This window comes from Euprymna scolopes, chromosome 6 (genome assembly GCF_053919585.1).
Source record: "Euprymna scolopes isolate OS-2025 chromosome 6, ASM5391958v1, whole genome shotgun sequence".
Taxonomy (NCBI): Eukaryota; Metazoa; Mollusca; class Cephalopoda; order Sepiida; family Sepiolidae; genus Euprymna; species Euprymna scolopes.
Window position 1 is genome coordinate 11372263 of NC_136487.1, and position 25748 is coordinate 11398010.

The following is a 25748-nucleotide window of genomic DNA, read 5'->3' on the forward strand; positions in this document are numbered from 1 at the left end:
TTTCGGGTATGCTTGCAACGAATAAGCACTCACAACCTCCCTATGTTAAGAACGGCTTTCGGAATATACACGCCCAACCTCTCTATGTTAACAACGGTTTTCGAAATACACCCCTCCCAACCTCGTCAGCGTACCCGAAAACCTAGAAAAGGTGACATGTCGAATGTAAACGGAACGAAATTTAAATTTCCGTAACATTTTTAATACAACCGTAAAACAGCGTTCTCCGCAAGCCAACCTGATAGGTCCTGAACTGTCATCTAGGCTTCAGCCTCTGTCCCATCGACGAGATGTTGCATCCCTCTGCCTGTTCTACAAATACTTTAATGGTGAATGCTCTGACGAACTGCAAACACTTGTACCTCCCCGACGTAACTACCCCCGACAAACCCGACAAGCTACTAAGTCTCATCCCTTTACAGTAGAGATCCCTATGTGCAAGAAAGCCTTTTACTCCAATAGTTTCTTTCCCAGAACTGCGGGTCTTTGGAACTCCCTTCCGGGATTCTGCTTTCCCAACTGCAATGATATGCAGAAGTTCAAGTGTAATGTTAACACACATCTTTCTACTCTTCTCCCTTCATAATGACCCCGCTAATTAAGTCCCTAGTAGTAGCCCCCTGCTTCAAAGTGGCACTGTTCCTTGTTTGGGGTGAAAATTGAATAATAAAAAAAAAAGTCTTACCAAATTTTGTTTACATATATATATATATATATATATATATATATATATATATATATATATATATATATATATATATATATATATATATATATATATATATATATATAAAGTACGATTATTGAATGTTATTCTTTCGATTACTTTCGCTTTTGGGGGAGGGCGCATGCGCAATTAAAAAAAAGATTAAAACGGAACGAAATCTAAATATCCGTTCCATTTTTAAAAGAACCGTAAAACAGAGCAAGTTTTACCAAAAAAATAATATACTAATGTGTAAGTCACGAAAGTACGAGAAACATACACAGACACGTGAAAAGTGATCATACAATTGCAACAAAATATGGTTGTATTCTTTTGATGGATAATTGCTCGTAAGGTTCGTCGATTTTTAAATAGCATAAAATTTAACGTTCGTTTGTTTTGTTAAATCGAGATTTGAGCGCCAAAGCAAACCGTAAGAAAAAGAAACTGGCAAGAAAACGAGATTTTACAGCCAAGACTAAACCGGAAATATAAATAATGTTGCAGCAGTGATTGGCTAATTTTGTTTACCGATTAAGTATTCATTGGTGTTTTCTATGTAAGTCTTATCGGCCATTACATATTAATCGAAGGAAGTTTCTATCACTGGATGACACCACTCCACAAATTTGTACTTAAGATAAAATACTCTATTTAGCTATTACTCATTATCCAAACTTCTGTGTGAATTTTATATATATATATATATATATATATATATATATATATATATATATATATATATATGTGTGTGTGTGTGTGTGTGTGTGTGTGTGTGTGTGTGCGCGTGTGTATGTGCGTGACAGTTCAAAGTTATATATATATATATATATATATATATATATATATATATATATATATATTGTGTACAGAAAGTTGTTAGTTGAGACAGGTCATTGGTACCGTCGGTTTCAAGCCCGATAATAAGGCCCGTTTAAGGTATCCTTATCAAGCTCTCTTCAGCCAATATTCGTCGAGACGAATATTGGCTGAAGAGAGCTTGATAAGGATACCTTAAACGGGCCTTATTATCGGGCTTGAAACCGACGGTACCAATGACCTGTCTCAACTAACAACTTTCTGTACACAAAATATAAGTACGCTCTTAAAATTTGGATTTTCCTTTTAATTGAGCACTCTGCTGGAATTCTTTTTCCAAAAAAAACTAATCATATATATATATATATATATATATATATATATATATATATATATATATATATATATATATATATATATATATAGTCATCCACATACAGTACTGTTTCACAGCTCATCAGAGCGGCTAGACAAGCAACTACCTCAAGCCAAGATCGAAACCCGACTGCCCAAACGACAGTCGGACCGTCTAACCGTTGCAATATATATATATATATATATATATATATATATATATATATATATATATATATATATATATATATATATATATATATATATATATATATATATATAAAAGAGTGTAGCCATCAACAATTGTGGGTTTTTTTTAAAGGTTTTCATCATATTTTTATTTTAAAATATTTTTCTAACGCGTTTCGAGCTTAGGGTGTGCTCTCTTCAGATATTTTCGTAAAAAGTTTTTCTTTAAAATGGGAGTTTGTAGAATTACCTCCGCTGATATTAAATATGTTTTTCAGAGTGATGCGATGCGTGTGTTCAGTGTTCAGACATTCTGTCTCCAACTGTAAGTGTTCACAGTGTCCGGTCAAAGTTAGTTTCAAAGAGTGTTTTTTAGTCCATATGGTGAAGGTTTTTATGGTTTTTTTAGTTTCTTTTTAAAGACTTTCTTTCCCCATGTATAGCATACACTCACACACAATCACATACGCATACATATACATTCATGTACATGTACACATGCACACGCACACGTACGCAGGCACACACACATACACACACGTACATACATAGAAATATATGTAGGAGCATACATATATACACATATACATACCCACCTACACACCCACACACGTACTCGCATACATCCACCGCTAACAATTATTTTTATTTTTTTATTTTTTATTTTATATATATATATATATATATATATATATATATATATATATATATATATATATATACTTTTTTTTTCCAACCAAAACACGCATGTATATATGCGCTTAATCATTCAGACATACGTACACGCACCCACCTGAATGATTAAGCGCATATATACATGCGTGTTTTGGTTGGAAAAAAAAAAGTATATATATATATATATATATATATATATATATATATATATAATATACATTTTTTCTCTCGTTGGAACTACACAACCATCACTTTAAATATATATATATATATGTGTGTGTGTGTGTGTGTGTGTGTGTGTGTGTGTGTGTGTGTGTGTGTGTGTGTGTGTGTGTGTGTGTGTGTGTGTGTGTGTGTGTGTGTGACAGTCAAAGTTAAATAAACTTTATTTGATCATCTAATTAATAAGGAAAAAAGAAAATGTTTTAGACCATGGTGTGATGTTTCGAAGCTTTATGCTTGTCATCAAAGGAGGAAAGAGGAGCAATGATAAATACACACGTATATATACTAAAGCCCTCTCTGACATATTTACCAAAATTATAAGTACCTCATGATCTAATAATCCCCCAAGTAACCCTTTCCCCTCCTCCAATGTATACACCCTATACAAGATCCCCTAATATGCCTAATTCTAGACGTCGCATCTTTATCTTGTTACTTAGCACCTCCCTTCCTCATCTGATGAGAAGCATTAGGCTTCGAAATGCCTGACATAAAGAGCAGTCATAATTCCTGCTCATCGTATTGCATTCTTTTGTTTTAAATTGATTAATAAATCTATATACACCAGAATATATTTTTCTATTATCAATATATTTTCATCTTATATATATATATATATATATATATATATATATATATATATATATATATATATATATATATATATATATATATAATGTGTAAGCAGCGTGAAGTTGCGCATGTGAGAAAATTAGCAGCAGATGTAAGATAGCTGGCTAGCAAAAATATTAGCCATAGCAGCCGTTGAAGCATGTATGCAAATTAGCTAGTGTGCGCGACCTTGCGTCAAAATAAAAAGGGAGAAAATACACCACGTGATCGAAGAGAGGAGTAAGTTGCGTTCCGGGAAAGTTGAACGTGTAAATACAAGACCAATAAAGCATCAGGTAGTGGGGACAGAGACTTTTAAAAAGCACATGGATGTGTAAAAAGACTTTGGAAAAATAATGAAATGCGTTGCTTTGGAAGAACCACAAATAATTTCATTTGCACTAAAAAAAAAATGCCGAATCGGATTTTTATTTCTTTCCTATTTTTTTTTTTTTTCCATTGTGAAAAAGTATCAGACAACGTGCGGGTCCGAGTGGTTGAAATGCAACATTACAGTATGTTATTTTACGTATGCTTCTAGTAAAATATTTTCAAGTTTATGAGAGGTGTAAGAAGCATAAAAACGATGTTGTTGTTTTGAATTTATATTTTATTTTGATATTTCAAGCAGTATTTCGCTCTTGGTCACAAAATATAACGAAATGAATCGCAATGAAATACGTTGAAATTACTGAAAATTTTATTTTTGAGTGGTGTTCATACCTTGCCAAAATTTTCGAAATAGTTCACATTAATTTTTGTAACCGTTTGTCAAAGAGGAACATTGTTTTGTTTTTAATTTTTTAGAACTGATTTCAATATATTTAAATAAATAATTAGAAAGTGTAAGAAATGTGTTGAACGTAAAAGTACGAATAAAAATAATAGTATAATGAATAATAATAATGGATAAATAATAATAATAATAATAATAATAATAATAATAATAATAATAATAATAATAATGAATAAATAAATAAATAGATGATGATAATGATTTATTGAATAATAATAATAATTTATTAAATAATAATAATAATAATAATAATAATAATAATAATAATAATTTATTAAATAATAATAATAATAATAATAATAATAATAATAATAAAACTTTTTCCGTTTGCATAGTTCCCAGTATATTACATTTCCCAGATAATCGTATCTGTTTTTGTATTCTGTTTTATGCATTCACTTATGTAATTTAGTATATCGTTTCTTTGTCTACAGAGTTTACATTTGCTGTTTTTCTGTTTTATTAATTTTAACTTTGATATTATTATTATTATTATTATTATTATTATTATTATTATTATTATTATTTGTACTCACTAGTAGTTCTCATACAGATCATCATCAGGAATTACTCACTGACAACAACTGGTGGTGCTCACAGGAGTCTGGGTGACAAGTCTCTCAACCTCTTTTGATAATCCTTTCAAAAGTATTTGTGTTATCGAAACAACCGCTTACCAATGACTTTTCGGTGGCAACGATCATTGATTTTCACTGAAATTTGGGTGACAACAAACTTTTCTAATGTCCCAATCCTCTTCGTTCGCATCCAATGGATGTTTGGTTAGTGCTGTCGTTCTTTTGTCCTCCAGGACCCTTCACAACTTTCGATGTGATGTCATCCGATATAGATGCCATCGTTGTTGGAGGGGGAGGGCGTAGTTAACTTAATATTTACTAACTTAATATTTAACATCAGCTGGTATTGCTGTATCAGTGATTATTGCTTTATGTTCCTTTTTTCAACAAGACTAAATCTGGTCTTCTTGCTTCAATCAAATTGTTACACTCGATATTCACACCCCATAATAATTTTACATTATCATTCGCCACTGCCTCTTCTAGGACACGATCGTGCCATTTTTCACTGCATTACAACCCTCGTCTCACACATATCCCAATAGATCTTTCTTGCAATTTTTGTCATTACGCCTCTTGTACTCCTTCTGAGTTAACTTCTCACAACTACTGATGAGGTGTTGTACATTCTCACCTTTCTGTTCACACAGTCATTTTATCAGTGTGGTACTTCACATAATTTATCCTGGACGATTCCTCCTGCCTCAACCTTCAAGTTACATTTTGAAAATTATCATCAGGTTTTTTTCCTTGTCCACTGCCTCTTGACTATTCATTTTCTTTTTTCAATCCATTTGTCTTCAGTTTTTTTGTTTATTTATTGCCTTAAATTCTTTGCTCCTTATTAGTTTGCTCGCTTGCACTTTTACAAATTTTGACACAAACACAAACGCTTTGTAAGATTTTCCTTATAGCTGGAGATATAAACTTTCAGTCTATTTTGTTGTTGTTTTTGTTGTTGTTGTTGTTGTTCTTCTTCTTCTTCTTCTTCTCCTCCTCCTCTCCCCCTCCTTCTTCTCATCATTCTCCACCTATTAGTCCTTGTCTACCCTCCTTTCACATATAACCTGTCGACATCACTTTTTGAGTAAAAACTCCATTCATTGTCATCGTTTTCCTTGTCTTCCTATCCATATCTTTCAAACCATTTTCTTTCCATTGAATAAATTCTGGCCCATATCGAAATATACTTATTGCCTATGTGTTTACTGCGGATATTTTGTTTTTCCCATTCAATCTTGGCCTAAGATCCAAACGTAGTTTTCTCTTGTATTCTTTTCCTATTATTTACTTCATTTCAGTTTCTTGCAGTTTATCTAATTTCACAATCATTAATTAGGTGTCATTACTAAACAATTGAAGAACCCAGCAAACACACAGCTAATCTTTATTCTTTGCGTACAACATTATGTCATCGATAAATAATAAGTGGTTTACTCGATACTCCTTCTTTCCCCACTCATGACACATATTTACCTTTCGAAGTATCAACGACAAGAGTATCAACGACAAACTAAACAGCAATGTCGACAAGTTGTCCCTTGAAAAATCCTTCTCTTCACATGAACTTCCCCAAAATCTTCCCTATTAGATGTTAATGACATTTCCATTGTTTACTATTTTTCCAAGAAATATCACGCATCCTCCACAATTCCAAATATTTCCATATATTCCTTAATCCAGCTATGTGCAACCAGATCAAATGCTTTGCGGTATGACATGCATAGATTTGTTGATCTTCTCTCATGATGATGCCTCTGTTCAGTCTCGAAAGACAAAGGATACCCCCTGTAGGGGCAGCTGCGCATCTAATTGTGTGGCAAGGGTTGCACAATCACCAACCACACCTCTCCTGAATCGGCATTGCTTGAATCCAGTGGCAAGAAGTCCAGGACGATTGGAAACAATGCTGAGATAAGCAGAGAGCACATACAGCACCTGGAAGTCTCAAATGGTCACCCATCTGGTACTGGCCAGGCTCATTGTTGCTTAAATTCGGTGATCTGACGGGAGCCGGTGTGTCAACATCATTATGCCGTAATCTTCTCTAATAGTCCCGAAATATTGTCCTATCAATAAGCAATTGATCCTTGATCCCTCTACTATCTCTTCTACATCACTTTAGTTCCTCCAGTAAGATCTCTTGCTGTTCCAGATATTGGTAAATCTTATCTGCCAAAATGCCTGCCAGCAGTTTCCACATTACTAAAAGGCAGGTGATGGGCCGATAGTTATTAACCGCAGTGCCCTTTGATGTATCTTTCTGGCAGAGCATTGTTCGTCCACCCATACTCCATTCAGGAATTACATCTCAATTTAAGATCCAATCCTTTCATGCAAATTGGTAAGATTTCTTTTATTCAATGACCCTCTACACCATCTTGTCCGGGAGTTTTCCAATTTGGAATTTTCAAAAATTCTTTGCTCATTTTCTCCTTGTTCACTTTCATCACATCTTGGGTTTGTTTAAACTTTCTATTTTATTCTTCACATCTTTCAGCCACGAAGCACTTCCATTATGTTTCTTTTTACCAATCTAAATATCACGCCAAGCTTTTTGCATTTTTCTTAATTTGGTGTTTCATTTGTGTAATTTGACCTTCTGTTCCGTCTTTCGTAGAACTTCTTCTTGTCCAAAAAACGACAAAAAATCAGTGACGACCTATTCTTTTTAAACTGTTCAATTTTCTTTTCGTGTTTGCACTCTTTGCTTTATTTCCTCTTTCCATTCTTTCCTACCTTTCATTCACTTGTTTCCCTTTCTCTTCTTCTTCGCACTCAATTGTCATTTCATCTCTCTTCTAAGCAAGTTCACATCCTTTCTTAATTTCTTTGTAAAATCTTCTAGTCTTCCTTTCCACCTTCATTTATTTTTTTATATCTATCTCGTTTTAATGCAAATTTTTTCCGCGACCCAGACACTTCATGCTACGACCAAATTATTCGTTTCTGTGATATCCCTACATTCCATTGCTTAATTTACTTTGTGAACCTTCAGAGTTTTTCTCTATAGTTTCTTTAACATGATTATATGACTTCTCTTTCACCATAATCTTTTTTAGTCTTTCAATGATCCCTCTTACTTCCTCAGTTTTCTTTTTCAGCACTTCATCAGTTTCTTCATCATTACCAATTACCTCATCCCTTGTTTTCTCTCCAATTCCTGTCGCTTCAACCACATTTTCCACTTCATTTCTGTCCTTTCCTTATTATTCTGTGCATCTTCTTCGTACTTTTGCGCTCACCTGTATTTTTATATCTGTAATTCTAGTTCTGATAATAATCCATTCTTCCGTATTTCTTTTTCCTGATCACACACGTTCGTCGTTCTCTCCATTCTCTAAACATACGTTTTCAATATCATCCGATGAGCTTTCCATTTTCATCACAAGGATTTCTTCTGAAGCACTCTATGATTACTTTGTTAATCTGTTTACTTCATTCATTCTAGCAGTTGCAGGATGACGACCGATTTCTCGTTGCTGTTCCAAGATACACCTGTGAGTTCCATTCATGCCATTAGTCTCAATCCTTACAACTACCGATATCTTCTTTTTTAGATGCCATCTTTAGACTGCGTTGATTTGAAATCGAAGTTTTCTTTCTCCTAGATGGTCGGTCTTGCCGGCTGTTGAGCACTACCTACCAGAGCTACTAGTTTTAAGACGCCAGTTATTTGCCTGACACACTCCCCTTTCTGTCAGGAAACAGGTCCGTCGAGCTTAATGACTAAGCTACACGAGAAGGCCAGGAGTAAGAGTAGATCCTCATAGGCTATATATTTTAGCATGCCTTTGGAGTACTTTATAGGAGAGGAAAGTTCGTCCCCACTTTCACTCCTGGTAATATGATCACCGTTGCACCCATTATTATTATTATTATTATTATTATTATTACTATTATTATTATTATTATTACTATCACCATCATCACCATCATCACTATCATCACCATCATCATCATCATCATTATTATTATTATTATTATTATTATTATTATTATTATTATTATAACACGCATAATAATTCATCTGTCTTCTTTTTTCTTTTTTTACATTTCAGGAGCCTCCCAAAGAAAACAAATGCAAAAAGTTCCAGCTTCACATCATGGTCCTCTTGACGTTTATATTCATTGTCGTCAGCCTCGGTCTCGTCTGGCATTTCCACAAGGAGGAACGTCTCGCCATCGAAATGGATCAACGAGTCACGTTCGATGCGGCCAGTCGCGTTCTGACATTCAAGAACGTCCCCTGGAGTCCCGAGAAGTTCATAGGCCATATGGCCAAGAGGGTCCCCAAGGGATGGCTACCGATAGATTGTACGACAAACAAGAAGCAGTCTTCCAGTATTTGCATGCGTTGGAAAGGGGCGGCCAGGGTTTTTATTGACCATTACACTGTGGAATCGCTTAACTGTTTTGGTGTTAGGTGGATCTCGGATCATGCGGGCCAACACTTGAGCGACTGCTTTATTAGCAATGCCCATTGGTTTGGTCCATCGAACAGCGGACATTTTCAGTGGCCGCTCGTCAACTTCAGTTACACTTATTCGCCAAATTTTACTTACAATGACGTATCTGGTACGTTCGGCTACCTTTCCGAACATGTATGGCTTTCGTCAAATGGTATAGCTATCATAGTTAACGAATCGACAGCGTTCCGGGTCACATGGCAGAATCTCAAGTCGATGAATGTCTGCGTGGAGTCGGCGTCGATCACAAATTTAGCTTCTGGCTTTTCCTCTCCAGACTTGAATCAACTCAGCTACTCGGTGTGTTACAACAATGATATCATGTCGACGTATCGGGTGGTGAAACGAAAGTTCCTACGAAACACAACAAGGAAATTCCCCAACCGGAAGATGTTTGAACATCCTCACTGGGTTGTTCAGATGGATAACGATGACGAACTGACTAGCGATTCCGTCACCAATATGGCTGAAGAACTCGGACGATATAACTTTACCTGTTCAACTCTGGAGTTGAACGGTAAGTGGGAAAAAGAATACGGCGATTTAGAATTCAACATGACAAAGTTCACAAATATTAGCGGTATGATAGAGACGGTTAAAAAACAGAACTGCGATCTACTCTTACCCTTCAGCCCTTATACCCATCACGACTCTGAGAATTTTGCGGCTGGAATTGATTTTGGTTTCTTTATCATGGATGCTGGCGGTCGAGCCCCAGGACTGACTATTTGGAAACACGGCGTAGTAGCTGTGCTGGACGTATCGAATAAGAACGCCGAAAAATGGCTAAAGGAAAAGCTGTACCTATTGCAAAGCACTTACAATATCAGCAGCTTCCGGTTTACTTACGACGGAAATGCGACTCTTCCTTTCCAGCCGCATTTGACGAGCAATTTCACTTCCGGTGAGCTCATGCGCCGTTTTGTTGAAATAACGACAGAAATCAGTGATAATGTAATAGCCAGCCGGGTAACACATTCCCAGAATGCATCTGTATTTGTCAGTGTGGAGGGCAGCGTTGTTCAGAAAGATACAGATATGTGTATAACGAACCTTGTGGAGAAGGCCCTCTTGCTTGGCATTCTGGGCTATCCCTATATCATATCCGATGGTTTAAGTTCCGTCGGAAAGACGGAAGATTCTAAAACGGAATTGAATGAGAAACTTTATTTAAGATGGCTACAAGTTTCCATCTTTTTCCCGGCTTTAAGGTTTTCGGTTTTTCCTTGGACGTACAATGAAGACGTGTTGTCGAATGTCAGACACCTTTTAGCTATCCGAAATTCGACCGTTATTCCAACAATCTTCAAGATGAGAGAACAAATACTGCAAGGCGTTCCGATAATCCGACCGTTGTGGTGGTCGTATCCGACAGACTTGAACGCCATGAACGTATCGGACCAGTTTTTATTAGGGGACAATCTTCTGATTGCACCGATACTCTGTCGAGATCAAACATTGAGAGACATTTATATTCCAGCTGGCATCTGGAAGGACATAAATGAGGAAAAAGCCGTATCGGGGCCAAAGTGGTTAACCAATTACGGCATGACTTTATCTGATGCTCCGTGCTTTATTAAAATGCAAGAACATGACAACGGAAGGTGAAAGGGCTGACGAATGTTTAGTTTGTTATTTGTATTTCTTGTTCATTTGGTTGATTATCAATGTCTTTGTTTAATGCATGGGTTACCCAAAATGGTCAGTGATAGCCTTTTATGACATGTGATGACTCGTGCGGGGGTGGTCACTGAGAGCGAAAGGATAATTCGCTAATTAATGACGAAAAAGAATTGGTCTTTATGAGTTGTTTTCTTCTATTATTATAGAAATTATAGCATTTCGAACTTGAAAGAAAGAAGAGACTTATGATCATAATATATATATATATATATATATATATATATATATATATATATATATATATATATATATATATATATATATATATATATATACCAAAATACCAATACCACCGTTCACGTTAAAAATTATTTTTGAACGTATAAAGTTACGAGTGTTTGCGTAGAATAGTGATGTTTTAAACCAATGCATTTCAGGTGAAAACATTATTACGCATTTACGTATCATGTCGAAATTAGTATGAATTCCAAAAATTAGGAAAAATGATAGAGTGAAAAAATAATTACAAGTAAAAAATAAAATTTATCGGATTTGTCGATTTACAGGATTTTATCATATGTTTTAATGTTGAAGAGTTCGCAAGATCCAGGGGCGGTAACTGCCATCGATCATTTTGATTAAATAATTACAATCCATCATTTTGAAACACAAAATGTCGGAACGTAATTGTGACTGATTTCTTTTGTTTGAAATGCGTCCAGGACATCTGGTGGATCATTTTTCGTAATTGTTTTTTATTTTATATTTATTTCGACATGACGTGTAAGTACGTAATGTTTTCACCTGACATGCGCTGGTTTAGAACATCACTATTCTACAAAAGCATCAAATTATGCCGGCCAAATTTTAAAAACTTTATTTAAATAGCATTTAAGATGAAAAATCAAACTTTGATTCAGACTAGCCAGTTTTCTTTGTTGTACTATGTGATTGACGATATTCTAATATATAAAAATTATGCCGACCGATTTTTAAAGTTTTAATTAAATAGCAGTTAAGCTGACAAATTAAACTTGAATTCTGACAAACCGATTTTCATTTGTTGTTGCTGTACTATGGTATTAGCAATAAACAAATGTATTTGGTTACAATTTATTTATAAATTACTTGATGTTTCGACAGTTTACTTATATAGATTAATTCTTAACTAAATAATTGAAATGAAAATTAACCTTATACTTTTAATAATACTAAGCGTTCATTATGTTGTCTTATTAGCTTGGATGACGACTCTTACAAGGAAATGTACTTGAAGAACGTAGAAATATTTAGAAAACAAATTTGAACGCAATGGATCTCAAGAAACGTCGGAATGGTATAGATTGTAACTTATAAACGCAGATTCATTTTTAGTAGATGTGCCCCTGCCCCTCTCGCCCCGCGGCTAAGTGTGACAACCATCCTCGCCAAAAGATTTTATTTCAATTAATGTTTATTTTTTATTCTTATTCTTATTTTATTTATTTATTTTTTATGTTATTATTTATTTATTTTATTTTATTTTTATTTTTTATTTTTTTGGTGGGGGGTTAGTTTGAATTGATTTTCCGTTTCATAGGATATTATCTGGCTTCACTATCGGGAAATTCCGATGTATCCGATCCAAGCTATTTTTATAACTTTCCAGAAGTTCGCTCTTTAGAGGTGCTGGATACCTCACATTAAAAATCAAATCTTTTCTCACATTCGGTCTTTAGTAAAACGAGAAGTTAAGATCATCTTCAATAAAAAAAAATTAAAAATAAAAAAACCCAACTTTTTGAACGATTTTGGAAATTTTATGTATGACGGTCCTAGAGTAAATGTGGTATTATGGTGATTGATGATTCTAGCTAAGAGTAGAATAGATATTTTTAATAATGCCGACCAACGATAACGAAAGATACCAATTTTTTCCTCACACTTTTGAATAGCCTTGTACCTAATTTCTTTAAAATTTATTTTTTTTATGTTTTCTGCAAATAAATATTTCAAAGTGTAGTATCTGTTTGGTCGATTACAGGAGGTCATTCTCTTAGACAATAATTTCCCTTTAGGAGAGTTTGGTTTATGGCAGATCGCCTGCGTCCATCTCACCAGCGAATGCTAACGAGGCGATCACGTCTAATTTTGCATCAATCTAGAATTACTCTTTTGAGGGGAAAAGGATCCTGGATTTCACAAATAAACTTATTTTGTCTAACTTTGCCGGTGTGGAAAGTAAGTAAACAAACTGCTTTCTGTAAACGATTCATTGAACACAAAGTGCTATTTAATTCGTTGATGGAGAGGAGTGTTCAAACCTTTCTCAATTGTATTTGTGGTGCAGGTAACCACATCACCCTCACCATCTTGGGATCAATCTATAAAATCAAAACATCTCATCTATTTATTGGATTTATCATTCAATACACCTTCAAGACACGCTATCATCGAGCTTGTCTTATATATATATATATATATATATATATATATATATATATATATATATATATATATATATATATATCAGAGACGCGCAGAAGGTGGACGCTAAGGGTGTCTAAGCACCTGCCCCTTTTACTCCTGTTTTAAAAGTGTCCTTTTCAGAGGAATGTTCTGTGCCTCCCCGATATACCGTTTTTTTTTTTTTGTTTTGTTTTTTTGTTTTTTTCACTTGAGTACTTGCCCTCAAAAAGTTCTCTGCCCCTCACAGTTGTGTGTGTGGGGAGTGTGAGTGAGTGAGAGAGAGGGAGAGAGAGAGAGAGAGAGAGAGAGAGAGAGAGAGAGAGAGAGAGAGAGAGAGAAATGCATCCTGAGTTTCATATATTCTTATCGACACTTTGCGTCCTACAAACAAAAAATTCATATTGAATAGCCAAGTGTCTTTGGATCGAGGAGCATATCTTTCAGATAAGTAAATTTAATTAAAAAAGTAATTATTGCTTCCAGAAGATAATTAGACCAGCTCAGAAATATTTTTAATAGTGGGCGTATAAAAAGGGAAAAGAAAACACTGCGTAACGCGAGCTAGTGCCGCGCAAAAGTATTTATACATTACATTTTTCTTCATAACTTTTATTAGGGTTCAAAATTTTATCTAAAATTTGATCAATATATTCCTATTACTATTCTAAATTATATTTGGAGTAGTAATTACAAAATCAAAGTTTAGAAAGTTTATACTTAAGGAAAAATATGAATTAACAAACGAAAAAGTATTGGATACACTTTTCAAAAATTATTTTTCGGAAATAAATTTTAATGACTTTTGTTTAGCGTGTTGCAATAATGCAAACGAGTTATCACTGACCAATCAGAGAGCTTTATATTAAAATAATTTTATAAAATTCTTCCAGTTTGGTCTCACTCCTTCAAAGTCAACCAGTTCATTTATAAAAATGCCTAAAACTAAAGAGTTGTCGATAAACATTCGTCAAAAAATCATTGACAAGCACAAAGAAGGAAAAGGGTATCGAATAATATCAAGGAAACTTAATCTACCACTTAGTACAGTTGGTAAAATCTTGAACTCTAATTAAAGTTATGAAGAAAAATGTAATGTACCCAATACTTTTGCATGGCACTGTGTGTGTGTGTGTGTGTGTGTGTGTGTGTGTATATATATATATATATATATATATATATATATATATATATATATATTAGTAGTAGTAGTAGTAGTAGTAGTAGTAGTAGTAGTAGTAGTCTGGCAAAGCCACAGATGAGAAAACCAAGTAATAAAAACTTAAGCTAAATTCATCCCAAAGCAGCGAAACTAAAGTTAGCCTGCCAGGACACTATATATACAAATGTAGGCAAATTAGGGCATACTTTTTTGGTTTGAAAATATAGGTTCTTTTTTACTAATTGTCATAAATTTAACTATAAAAAAGTTCTATAATCTTCAAAAAGCCTGCAATTTTTCATATATATATATATATATATATATATATATATATATATATATATATATATATATATATTGTTGATTTATTTATTTTTTATTAGCGATTCTGTGGTATTTTTTCTTCTTTCTTTTCGCTCTCTGGGCACTTTTTAAGGGAGAAGTTATCTGCCCTGTGTTTTACGTTCTAGACGCCCCACATTTTTGGACGTATTATTTGTAATTATTACTTTATTATTTAAATATTTATTTAAATATTTTTACGTGCATAAAAGTAAGTTATCCACATATATTTACGATGTAGGTTTCCATTATATATATTTCTCCAAAACATCTGGCCTTGATGGAGAGGAGATTAAAATTTGCTGCTATGGTTTCGAATGATATGAAATAATATCAAGGAGAGACTTGATTCCAAATATTTCACGTAGGTTATATCTCCTGTCTTTTAGAAATAAAGTACGATTATGAATATCTCCAGTATCAAATAATCCTTATACACTGTGAAATTTACTTTATGCATGAAAACCAAAGAAGGAAGATATAACATATGAGAAATATTTGGAATCAAGTCTTCCCTTGCTGTTATTTTAGATCATTTGAAACCATAGCCGCAAGTTTTAGTCTCCCCTCCATCAAGGACAGATGTGTTGGGGAAATATATATATGTATAATGGAAACCTACATCATAAACGCTTAAAAGCTTTGAAATATCTACCAATGTTTTATCCAAAATGCTAAACACAAAACCCTTATTTAATATCCATAACAAAAAAACAAAAAAACGGGCTAACACTATAACAATTCCGTTCATAACAACGCAGTAATATATATATATATATATATATATATATATATATATATATATATATATATATAACTTTGATGTCTCTAATTTCAGAATTTACCTTGAAAATTTTCCGCGTTTCATCCTGACGAATCCACACGAGGAAAATTCTGTGTATCTTAATTGCGATATATTTTTATATTTTTTCAAAACCCATATATATATATATATATATATATATATATATATATATATATATATATATATATAATTGTACCTATTTACTATGCCTCCCCACGAGACAGAGTTAGACACCAGGTTCGTTTTTTTAACGTGGAGAAAAGGTACAAAAATAAAAAATATTGTCTCAGTCGTGAAGGACTGATCCTCCACCGAAAGAGAACAAGAAATGGAAGTGCAGGATCTGAAGAACAGATACTACACTTTGATCTTGACCAAAAGAATTTTAGTTGATGTTCGTTTTTCTATTAATGAACGCTTAGTATTTTAGACAGATCTCTATAAACATGTATTGTGAAACTAAATTATTCGAAGTACATGGATAAGTATATTTCATTTTGATCAGAATCTGCACAATATTATTGTCGGTTTTCGTTTACAATAAAATCAAATATAACATTATACTTCATTTTATTCATAGCTTGAAAATTAAAGAAATTAAAAGAATAATAACAGAAACGTTAATAAGGGGTTCCGGGTTCGGAATAGGAGTACACATGTGTCCTAGCTGATTGCTGGGGAACGCCTGGTATGCCTCGAAGGGGTTAAAGACAGTAATGTTAATGTTACTTTATTTACACCTCCTCCCATCCAATCAATGCTAACTAGATATCTTGCCCGTCGCACCCTCCCCCTTACACAAAAAATGAGTATTTTAAAATGTAAAAAATAAGAAGTTAAAAAAAATAAATAAAATACTGTCGTGAGTTGGTCGTAGAAGAACAAAGATTTATTTAGACAATTATGAGCAATACTAGGTCTCCTTGTTAGCTATATTATAAACTAGCTGTCCATGTCCGACGCTGCCCGGGAATTGTTAACTAAATTTTAAAAATTATTTTCCGAATTTTGAAAATATCATTTAAATGTTTCATCCCAAATATCAAACGATTACGAAATAAATTAATCATTTTGTAAATAACTTAAGCAAAGGATGAAGGTGTTGAATTGTTTAAGGATTATGTAAAAATCAATTCTGGCTGTGTAATATGACAAAAGAAATAATTGGTTGATAGTTAAAATGAAACATTAAAAATGGGTTAGTCTGAATCAAGTATTGATTTATCAGCGTAATTGCTATCTCGGATCTTTTGATGTTGGTATAACAGATGTAAGATAATTTTAAACGATATCGATTACAGAGCATGTTTCCCTTTCAAATAGACCCATCAGAAGAGTCTCAGAATGAAGTGTCGGTAAACGTGACGGTAATTTGCACATAACCGATTGAATTCTTAGACATGTCGTAAATCAGCGGCCGCTAATTTTTGGAACTTCATGGATCATTAAATGTATTAAATTAGATGGATCGCTAATATGAATATAGAAAAAAAATGACTAAACACATGTGAAGTTTATTCAAGCATTACACGTTTTAGTGTGGTGTTTGTTCGTATCAATTTGAAATCAGTTTGTGGATTTAGGGCCTCAGTGTTTATTTCAAATCGAGACAGGTGCGGATTTTAAATTGCTGTGACAAATGAAAGTGTTTGTTTTCTTGGGTTTTTTTTTTGTTTGTTTGTTTGTTTGTTTGTTTGTTTTGTTTTTTTTTGGGGGGGGGGGTTTGGGGGGGGTTACCCAAATATCTTGTTTTGAAATTGAATCAAAATGACTATTATTTTGGCGCTTGTATAGATTGGTGATCTTTTAAACCAACGCATTCCAGGTATAAATATTATTACGCATTTACATGCTATGTTGAAATTAAATAAATTCCAAAAATTACGAAAAATGAGCCAGTAGATGTGCTAAATGTATTTTTAACAAAACAAACAAAAAAAACATCTATAATTGCGTTCTGGAATCTTGTGTTTAAAAATGGCGGATCCTAAAGTCAGGAGAGATAAGTCAGTTTTGACTCTTCCACATTAAAACACACAATAATATTCGATAAATTATATTTTTACTTAAATTTATTTTTCTACTGGATCATTTTTCGTATTTTTTTTAATTTATACTAATTCTGTTAATGACACGTAATACATAATAATGTTTACACCTGAAATGCGTTGGTTTAAAAGATCGCCAATCTATATATGCACCTACTTGCTTTGGAATATGATGATATTCATTATTTATAGAGAGCCAAAAATAAGTCTTTATCAATACAGATCGCGAAGCCCTTCATTTTAACTCATAATTGAATCACTTCATAAAAGTTTAACAGATTTGTTTTATTCGACGCACTCTTTTGGTTTGCGGAAATCTTGCCGGCGTATAACAAGGAAAAGCCCCTTCTGAAAAACTGTACATAAAAACTAGTCTTTACTCTGGAACGATTTTTAGGAATGGTTTTATTTTTAATAAAATATGATAAGAATATAATTTTTAGTGTTTATTTTGAAAAAGATATTTTGCAGTTTAATTTTTTTATATTCAAATAATTAATTCCTGATTTTTCGTATGCGTTTCTGTTCCCTTCTGGTTACTATTTATTTTCATTTCAAAGTCAAATTATTTTTATTATATAAAACCATTCCGCATTTTTTTTCCAATGGCAAAACTAAAATATATATTGTAATAATAACGTTTTATTGCAAATAAAACTATTCTAAAAATATATATTGTAATAATAACGTTTTATTGAAAATAAAACCATTCTAAAAAATATATATTGTAATAATAACGTTTTATTGAAAATAAAACTATTCTAAAAATATATATTGTAATAATAACGTTTTATTGAATATAAAACTATTCTAAAAATATATATTGTAATAATAACGTTTTATTGAATATAAAACTATTCTAAAAAATATATATTGTAATAATAACGTTTTATTGAAAATAAAACTATTCTAAAAATATATATTATAATAACGTTTTATTGAATATAAAACTATTCTAAAAATATATATATATTGTAATAATAACGTTTTATTGAAAATAAAACTATTCTAAATATATATATTATAATAATAACATATTTTATTAAAACATAAAACATTCCGGAGAATAATAGTAACGGCTAGATTTTTATGTAGAGTTTTAAAAATCAGTCTGGAATTACGTGTTAATCAGAAAGGACTGGTAAGACCTGGCAGAACTTCCGCTAAACAGAAAACGGAAGTCGAAAAGAAAATGTTTGATTTAAAATAGTCAGACCATCAAACATTTTACAAGGATCACCAGACAATAAAAAAGTATTTCTAAGGGGATTAGATCGCGTGTATAAAGTGTATTGATAAATATTATTTTAAAAAGGTTTTTCCCGAAAGAAGATAACTCGCTTTTATCATCTCCTAGCAGGCCATCCGGTGTTGTAAGATACGCTTAAATATGATATTTTAATTCATGCAGATTACGTATGCATTATAATAGAGATAATTCTCTGTCAATTCTTATACCGAACCTAATATATAATAGTGAGATCGAAACTAAAATAATAAATATGACTTGGGTGCCACCAGCTAGAATATATATATATATATATATATATATATATATATATATATATATATATATATATATATATATATATATATATATATATATATATATATATATATATATATAAATCACCTGTCATCTTTTATTTTTTAAGATGGAATCGCCCAATCGTCGAAGACAAAATTCAAACAAGCAAGCAAGGATGCCCGACGGTCCACAGCGTTTTATAATTATATAGATTAGAATTGGACCATTTGGATCAAATGTAAAATAAAGAAAAGTTTTTAAATATATATATATAATAGCAAGCAGAACTATAATGTTGTTGATATCAAATTCAACATAGTTAAACGATAAGATCATGTTGGAAAATATAATTTAAATTGCAGAGATATTAAAGAATTTGTATGGAAAGAAAAAAGTTATTTGTAAACACTAGTCATAACAATTAAATGACGGCAAGAAGGTTTTTACAGTGAAAACAATGATCGTGATATAATGAATTGATCTTCGTAGCGCACCGGTTCCAGGCACCATCGAGTTGTTTCCCTTTGATTGTATTCGAAATTGAGAATTCACCGCATTCGAATCTCTCCCATGGGGACTCCCACGGCATGAAGACTTTCTTGTATATTTCTGTTTCTATCTTAAAGATACAGTAACTTTTATCATTATGTACTGATTGTTTTTTGTTTTTTTTATAAATGTCAATTGTAAAATAAAAGTATTAACCGTACTTTGTCTTAGTTTTTTTGCTTTAATGATACATACGTTCAGAATATATGTTTACTACATGAGTTGTGGAATAAAATAACTTTCTAACAGTGATATCATTTTTAACAGTAATATCATTTTTAACAGTGATATCATTTTTAACAGTAATATCATTTTTAACAGTGATATCATTTTTAACAGTAATATCATTTTTAACAGTGATATCATTTTTAACAGTAATATCATTTTTAACAGTGATATCATTTTAATAGTGATATCATTTTTAACAGTAATATCATTTTTAACAGTGATATCATTTTTAACAGTGATATCATTTTTAACAGTGATATCATTTTTAACAGTAATATCATTTTTAACAGTGATATCATTTTTAACAGTAATATCATTTTTAACAGTGATATCATTTTTAACAGTAATATCATTTTTAACAGTGATATCATTTTTAACAGTAATATCATTTTTAACAGTGATATCATTTTTAACAGTAATATCATTTTTAACAGTGATATCATTTTTAACAGTAATATCATTTTTAACAGTGATATCATTTTTTATAGAATCATTCGATTGAAGAAACAAGATATCAACAAAATTTAGCATGTTTTCTAATGAACTGGGGTTTGACCCTCGGTCAAGTAACATTGAAGACTTAAAAACAATGTTGCTTGACACATTTTTAAATAAGATAAGAATCAAGGGTAAGTGGAGCAATCTAGGTAAGGAGTGAACCCAATTCCTACATTTTGGTGTAAATAAGCAATGAAAAGGGAGCCTTTGATCTGCCCTTGTAAAGTGTCCAGCAATATGGCTGATGAACGAATCATCCAATGTATCCCGACTCCTGCTAAAACCAGAAAAAAAAATCGAATGAAAGAGGTGTGTGATGACCGTGACCTCAAAAGGAAAAACCAACACATGCATGTGTATGTAGTCCGATTATTGCCTTTGTGATCGCACTAGGATGAAAATAAGTTTTTGCTATAACTCGGTTGAGATCTAGATGTGAGTGTGATACCGTCATGTAGCATAAAAACAGAACCCAACCATTGTCCGTTAGTAACTGTCTGGTCATTTCAGTCACTAATGGTTATCTTCTCGACCCAACTTGCTCTTGTCTCACTTTAACTCGAATCTCTCCAATCTTTTTCAAAGGACCTCTAAGCCTACAACTGTAGTCAACTCCCACACTGAATCAATAATACCTAGTGTAGTATTAGACCTGGATGAGCTACACTGGTTTCCTCTGAAGGAGAAAGTTCACAGAGAATATGAAATTCTCAGCCATATGCATATCCTAGCATTCCCAAATGGTCACCCATCTGGTATTGGCCAGGTTCCACTTTGCTTAACTTTAATAATCTAATGAGAAGCAACGTTTTAACGAAATTATGCCGCATTGTCAACTTGTCCCAACTGAAAACTGTTGTTAAACTAATTCTAAATACATTGACTTTAGGATCGGAAATTCTATGCCTAAATCTATTGTTGTACTCGACCATTCCCAGCTGATAACTCAACATACTTTCGTGTAATCATCCAACTGCCTTTATGCACCTTGATGAATTATTTTTAACCATTGTCATTTTTTTGTTTTTTTTGTTTTGTTTTACATCCAACTTTTTCTTTTTTATGAATCACTTCTTAGGGGAAGAAACGTCCATAGTATCACATGTGTGCAACAAAATTTAAATTCAGTATTTTTTTTTTTTTTTTCCAAAAGGAAAAGTGTTTATGATTCAGTGATCGGATAGGAAAGAATGGATTGTTCTGTGGGATGATAATGACAATTATCTTTGTCAAAATCTCTTCTTCCACACAACAATAATTTTTCATGGTGTCTGTTATTATAGACTAGCGGGGGTACCCGACGTTGCCCGGGTGTTTGGAGGTGTGTGTTGAGCACAAAAAGAAAAAAAAGTGTTAGTAGGTAGGAAAGCTGAAACCTGTGGTGTGGAGGGGGAAAAGAAAGTGAAAGAAAACGTGCCATTTTACTGCTATGCTACGAAACTATAGGAAGTGAAAAGCTTTCCAATTTAACGATGTCAATCAAAAAGTTGACTTGCTAAGTGAATAAATTCACACAGGTGCAGAAATGAACGTTGGCTAAAGGCCAGTTCAGCTTTCCGACGTTTCATTTATTTGTTTCCCCAGGATGTTGGGGAAACCAAGCTTCCCCGAAAAAGGGAGAACTCTCAAATAAATAGCAATTGCCTGATATGAAGGGGTTTCCCCAACATTGATCAAAGTTAATTGCTTTCAAGACGTCCCAGCACGAAAGGCTACTGACGACTTTGCATCGGTGAGTTTCGCTTTATTTATACGAAAAAGACCAACAAACACGCAGAAGGATGGAATAGCGTGAATTTTATAAAAATCGATCAAAATAAATGTAGAGACGACGTGCGTTCGCAAATCGCAGATATTATTATCTAGGAAGTATATAAAAAGTTGTAAAAAATAGTAAACCTCTCGAGAACCCCTCCCCCCCTCCGAAAAAAGACTTTCACAGGCATACAAAAACGCGTGCGCCACTTTTGCCTTTTATATATATAGATGGTGTCTGCTTTATTGTTATCATCGTCATGGTCATATGACACTAAATCAGCAGATAGAGATTCCAGTGGCAAGGGTTGTTGGTGGAGGAAGTGCCTTGTCAGGCAATAGGGCTGAGAGGCAGTGTATCAAGTATGCACTTTCAGTGATATACGACCGGGTCGGTTGCTGCTAATAAAAACGCCTTGGTGAAATTTGATTGGATGAAATATGTACAGAAAGAATGAAATTACATTGATCTCTGCCATATAAGGCAAGCTGTTCAAAATGCAAATTAGCATAAATGACCTTCTGACTAATTAGATTGTCATGAAGAATTGTTAACAGAATGGATGTTTTTTTGTTTCTTTTTTACACGGTAGTCACCACTTATCAAGGCCCGGAAGCCACTCGGGGATAATGGTTATTGCAAGTACAGTACATTAGTGTGGAGATTTGAAAGTGTTTACTTAAGGGGGCGGTTCATTAGGAATTTGCTAACGTTGGACTTGAACACATCCAAGTTGTAGTCAGGTGGGAAGCAGGCAGACGGAACAAAGTTCCACAGACGTGCACTTCTAAGAAAGAAGCTTTGTTCATGGAATCCACGTTTTTATTTAGGCACAGATATAGAGTGGGGGAAATTTTTTACAGTGGATTCAGCTAGACGGGTGTTTTTCGTGAAAGATTGGCGAGGGGGGACCAGAGATTGGAGTTCAGACGAGCACTTGCCATGGAAATAACGATAAAACAAGGATAGGCTCGCAACGTCTCTTCTGTGGGAGAGAGATTGCAGGGTAGAGAAAAGGGCATCTCCCACTAAGCCACAAAGTCGATTTTGTACTCTGTCAAGGCAGGATAGGCTGTTTTTAGCAGCTCCTGCCCAGATATGGCAGCAGTATTCCATCCTTGGATGTACTTGGCGTTTTATATAGATAGAGAATTGAAAATCCATCAGTCAAAGAGAATTGAAAATCCATCAGTCAAAGAGAATTGCAAATCCATCAGTCAAAGACAGTGAAGCGATGAGTGCAAGCATTGCTGCACTGTGGATGAAATCAGTTGTGCAAGTGGGTCAGCACTGTTGAACGTGGTGAATGCAAGTGGTTGCAATGTTCAAGTTGATGAATCCCTTTATTGGGGAGTCAATCAACAAGCGTCCAGTTGTCAGAATTTGTGAAGCATTCTGGTCAAAGTCAATCGTGCAAGATGGTCTGCATATTCAAAATGACCAGTGCAACTGGATCTGCACTATTGTCCAAGCGTATCTTTTGGGTTTAGGAGGTGCTCAAGTGGTTAACAACACGGAGTGATGATCTGGGTGTTTCAAGTTCGAATCTAGTTTGTTCCACAAAATCACTCCCATTTAGGATGTTGGCAACCTTCATGTGGTCCATCCCGTAAGTAGCCAATGCGTTTCTAGAAATAATTCTGGTTAGAAACATACCGGGGAAACCAATGCCAACAATAGAATCATATGAGATGATGATGATGATTCAGGTTGATGATTCAGGTTGATGATTCCTTCTAATAAGGAGTTCATCAACAAATTTCAATCTGTTGAGTAATCCATTAGCACATATGCATCGGTACTCTTTTTTTTTTTTAAACTAGCAAGACTTCTTCCATGATGTTCTTGGGTGTAAACTTCCTTTGGCAAGATTCTGTTTTTTTTATAGTTGATGCATGTCCAAGAGTAGTTTGACTGTGGCATCGCTGCCGGAAAGGGAGCGGTTTGAAAATCCTTGAACAGTAATACTGATATTTGCTGAGTTTTACTTTCCAACAATTAGTATTTACTTGCCTTCCCACGAGGGCAAATCTAGACACAAGGGATATCCAGCTCCCTCAAAAAGAGATATTCTAGATTGAACAAAAATAAAAAGTTCTCTGATCACGGAGAACAGAACAGATAGTACACCTTGATCACAGGTTGAATGCTTTCAGTATTTTTATTACTGGCAATCGCTTCAGACAAGGCATGATGTAAGGAACTGAACCAAAAAAAAATAAAAACACTAATTCAAGGTCAAAAAAAATAAAAACACTAATTCAAGGTCAAAAAAAAAGATTAACCAACGATAAGAGATAGGTGGATGGATTCTTACTCAGAAAACAGTATTGTTTAGGGAGTCACCTAAAGATAAGGGTTAATGAGTGTACGAAGGTCACCAGGATAACAGTGTAGTAATCGATTGTGTGTGGAAATTGGGTAGAATTTGATTATTTAAGGGGATGGTTCAACAAGAACTTGTTCACATTAGACATTACATGTCGACAAAGGGACGTAGCATGTGATTAGGAAGATCGTTGATGAAGATAAGGAAGAGAGTTGGGCCCAGGATGAATTCTTCAGGCACATCAGCGTTGATACTTTGAGTTTTGGACTTCTGCCCATTGACGACTAGATGTCGGACAGAACAGAGTCTGTATCAGACAGAAAAGCAATTATTCTCTTTTTTTTTTTTCAGAAACATCCTCATGAGGTGTGAGGACTTAAGTGCAAAAATCAATGAGTCGGTAATGTTTTTTTTTTTTTTTAAACTGTGATAGATCAGTTCTAGATTTTCCTGAGGTTGAGTCTCGCATAGATATGTCTACCTAATTGTTGTGTCGCATCAGGTACGTAGCAGAGATAGAGTTAGGTACGACACCCTTGACTACGGTCCGTCCATTTACTTTTATTTTAATAAAAGTAAGCACAAAAATAACGGTTTTAATATTTATGTACGACAAATTAAGGCACAACAACTGCTTTAATATTTATGTACGACAAATTATGGCACAACAACTGCTTTAATATTTATGTACGACAAATTAAGGCACAACAACTGCTTCTGCTGATTCTCTGTTCATTACGCTTTGAAAAGAATGTGAGAGTAATCTCCCTTTGATGTAGCCTCATTTTCGAATATCATTATAATAATAATATATGACCACTGTGGTAATGGTGTGAGAAAAATATTTATAAATTATACATTTAGTGGTCCATTAAGTTAAAACTTTAGCAACCACTGTGGTAAATGACTTCCAGGGATAAACATATATGAATAGAGGGTGGTGTAATATGGACAAATTTAACTGCTAAACTCTAAAAAAGAAAAATAATAATAAAGACAACAAAAGTCAAAA

At 33.5% G+C, this 25748-nt stretch overlaps 1 protein-coding gene across 4 annotated transcripts in view; it reads left to right on the forward strand.

The window, feature by feature from the left end:
• LOC145277506 (alpha-galactosidase MYORG-like) overlaps window positions 1-17096 on the forward strand; it is a 305939-nt gene extending 288843 nt beyond the window's left edge. For all 4 annotated transcript variants that reach the window (XM_080128916.1, XM_080128915.1, XM_080128918.1 and 1 more), the window contains exon 4: window positions 9016-17096. In XM_080128916.1, the coding sequence (XP_079985042.1) occupies window positions 9016-11031 (2016 nt within the window). In that variant the 3' untranslated portion in view covers window positions 11032-17096. The remainder of the gene's footprint in view (window positions 1-9015) is intronic.
• Window positions 17097-25748: the final 8652 nt, after the last annotated feature.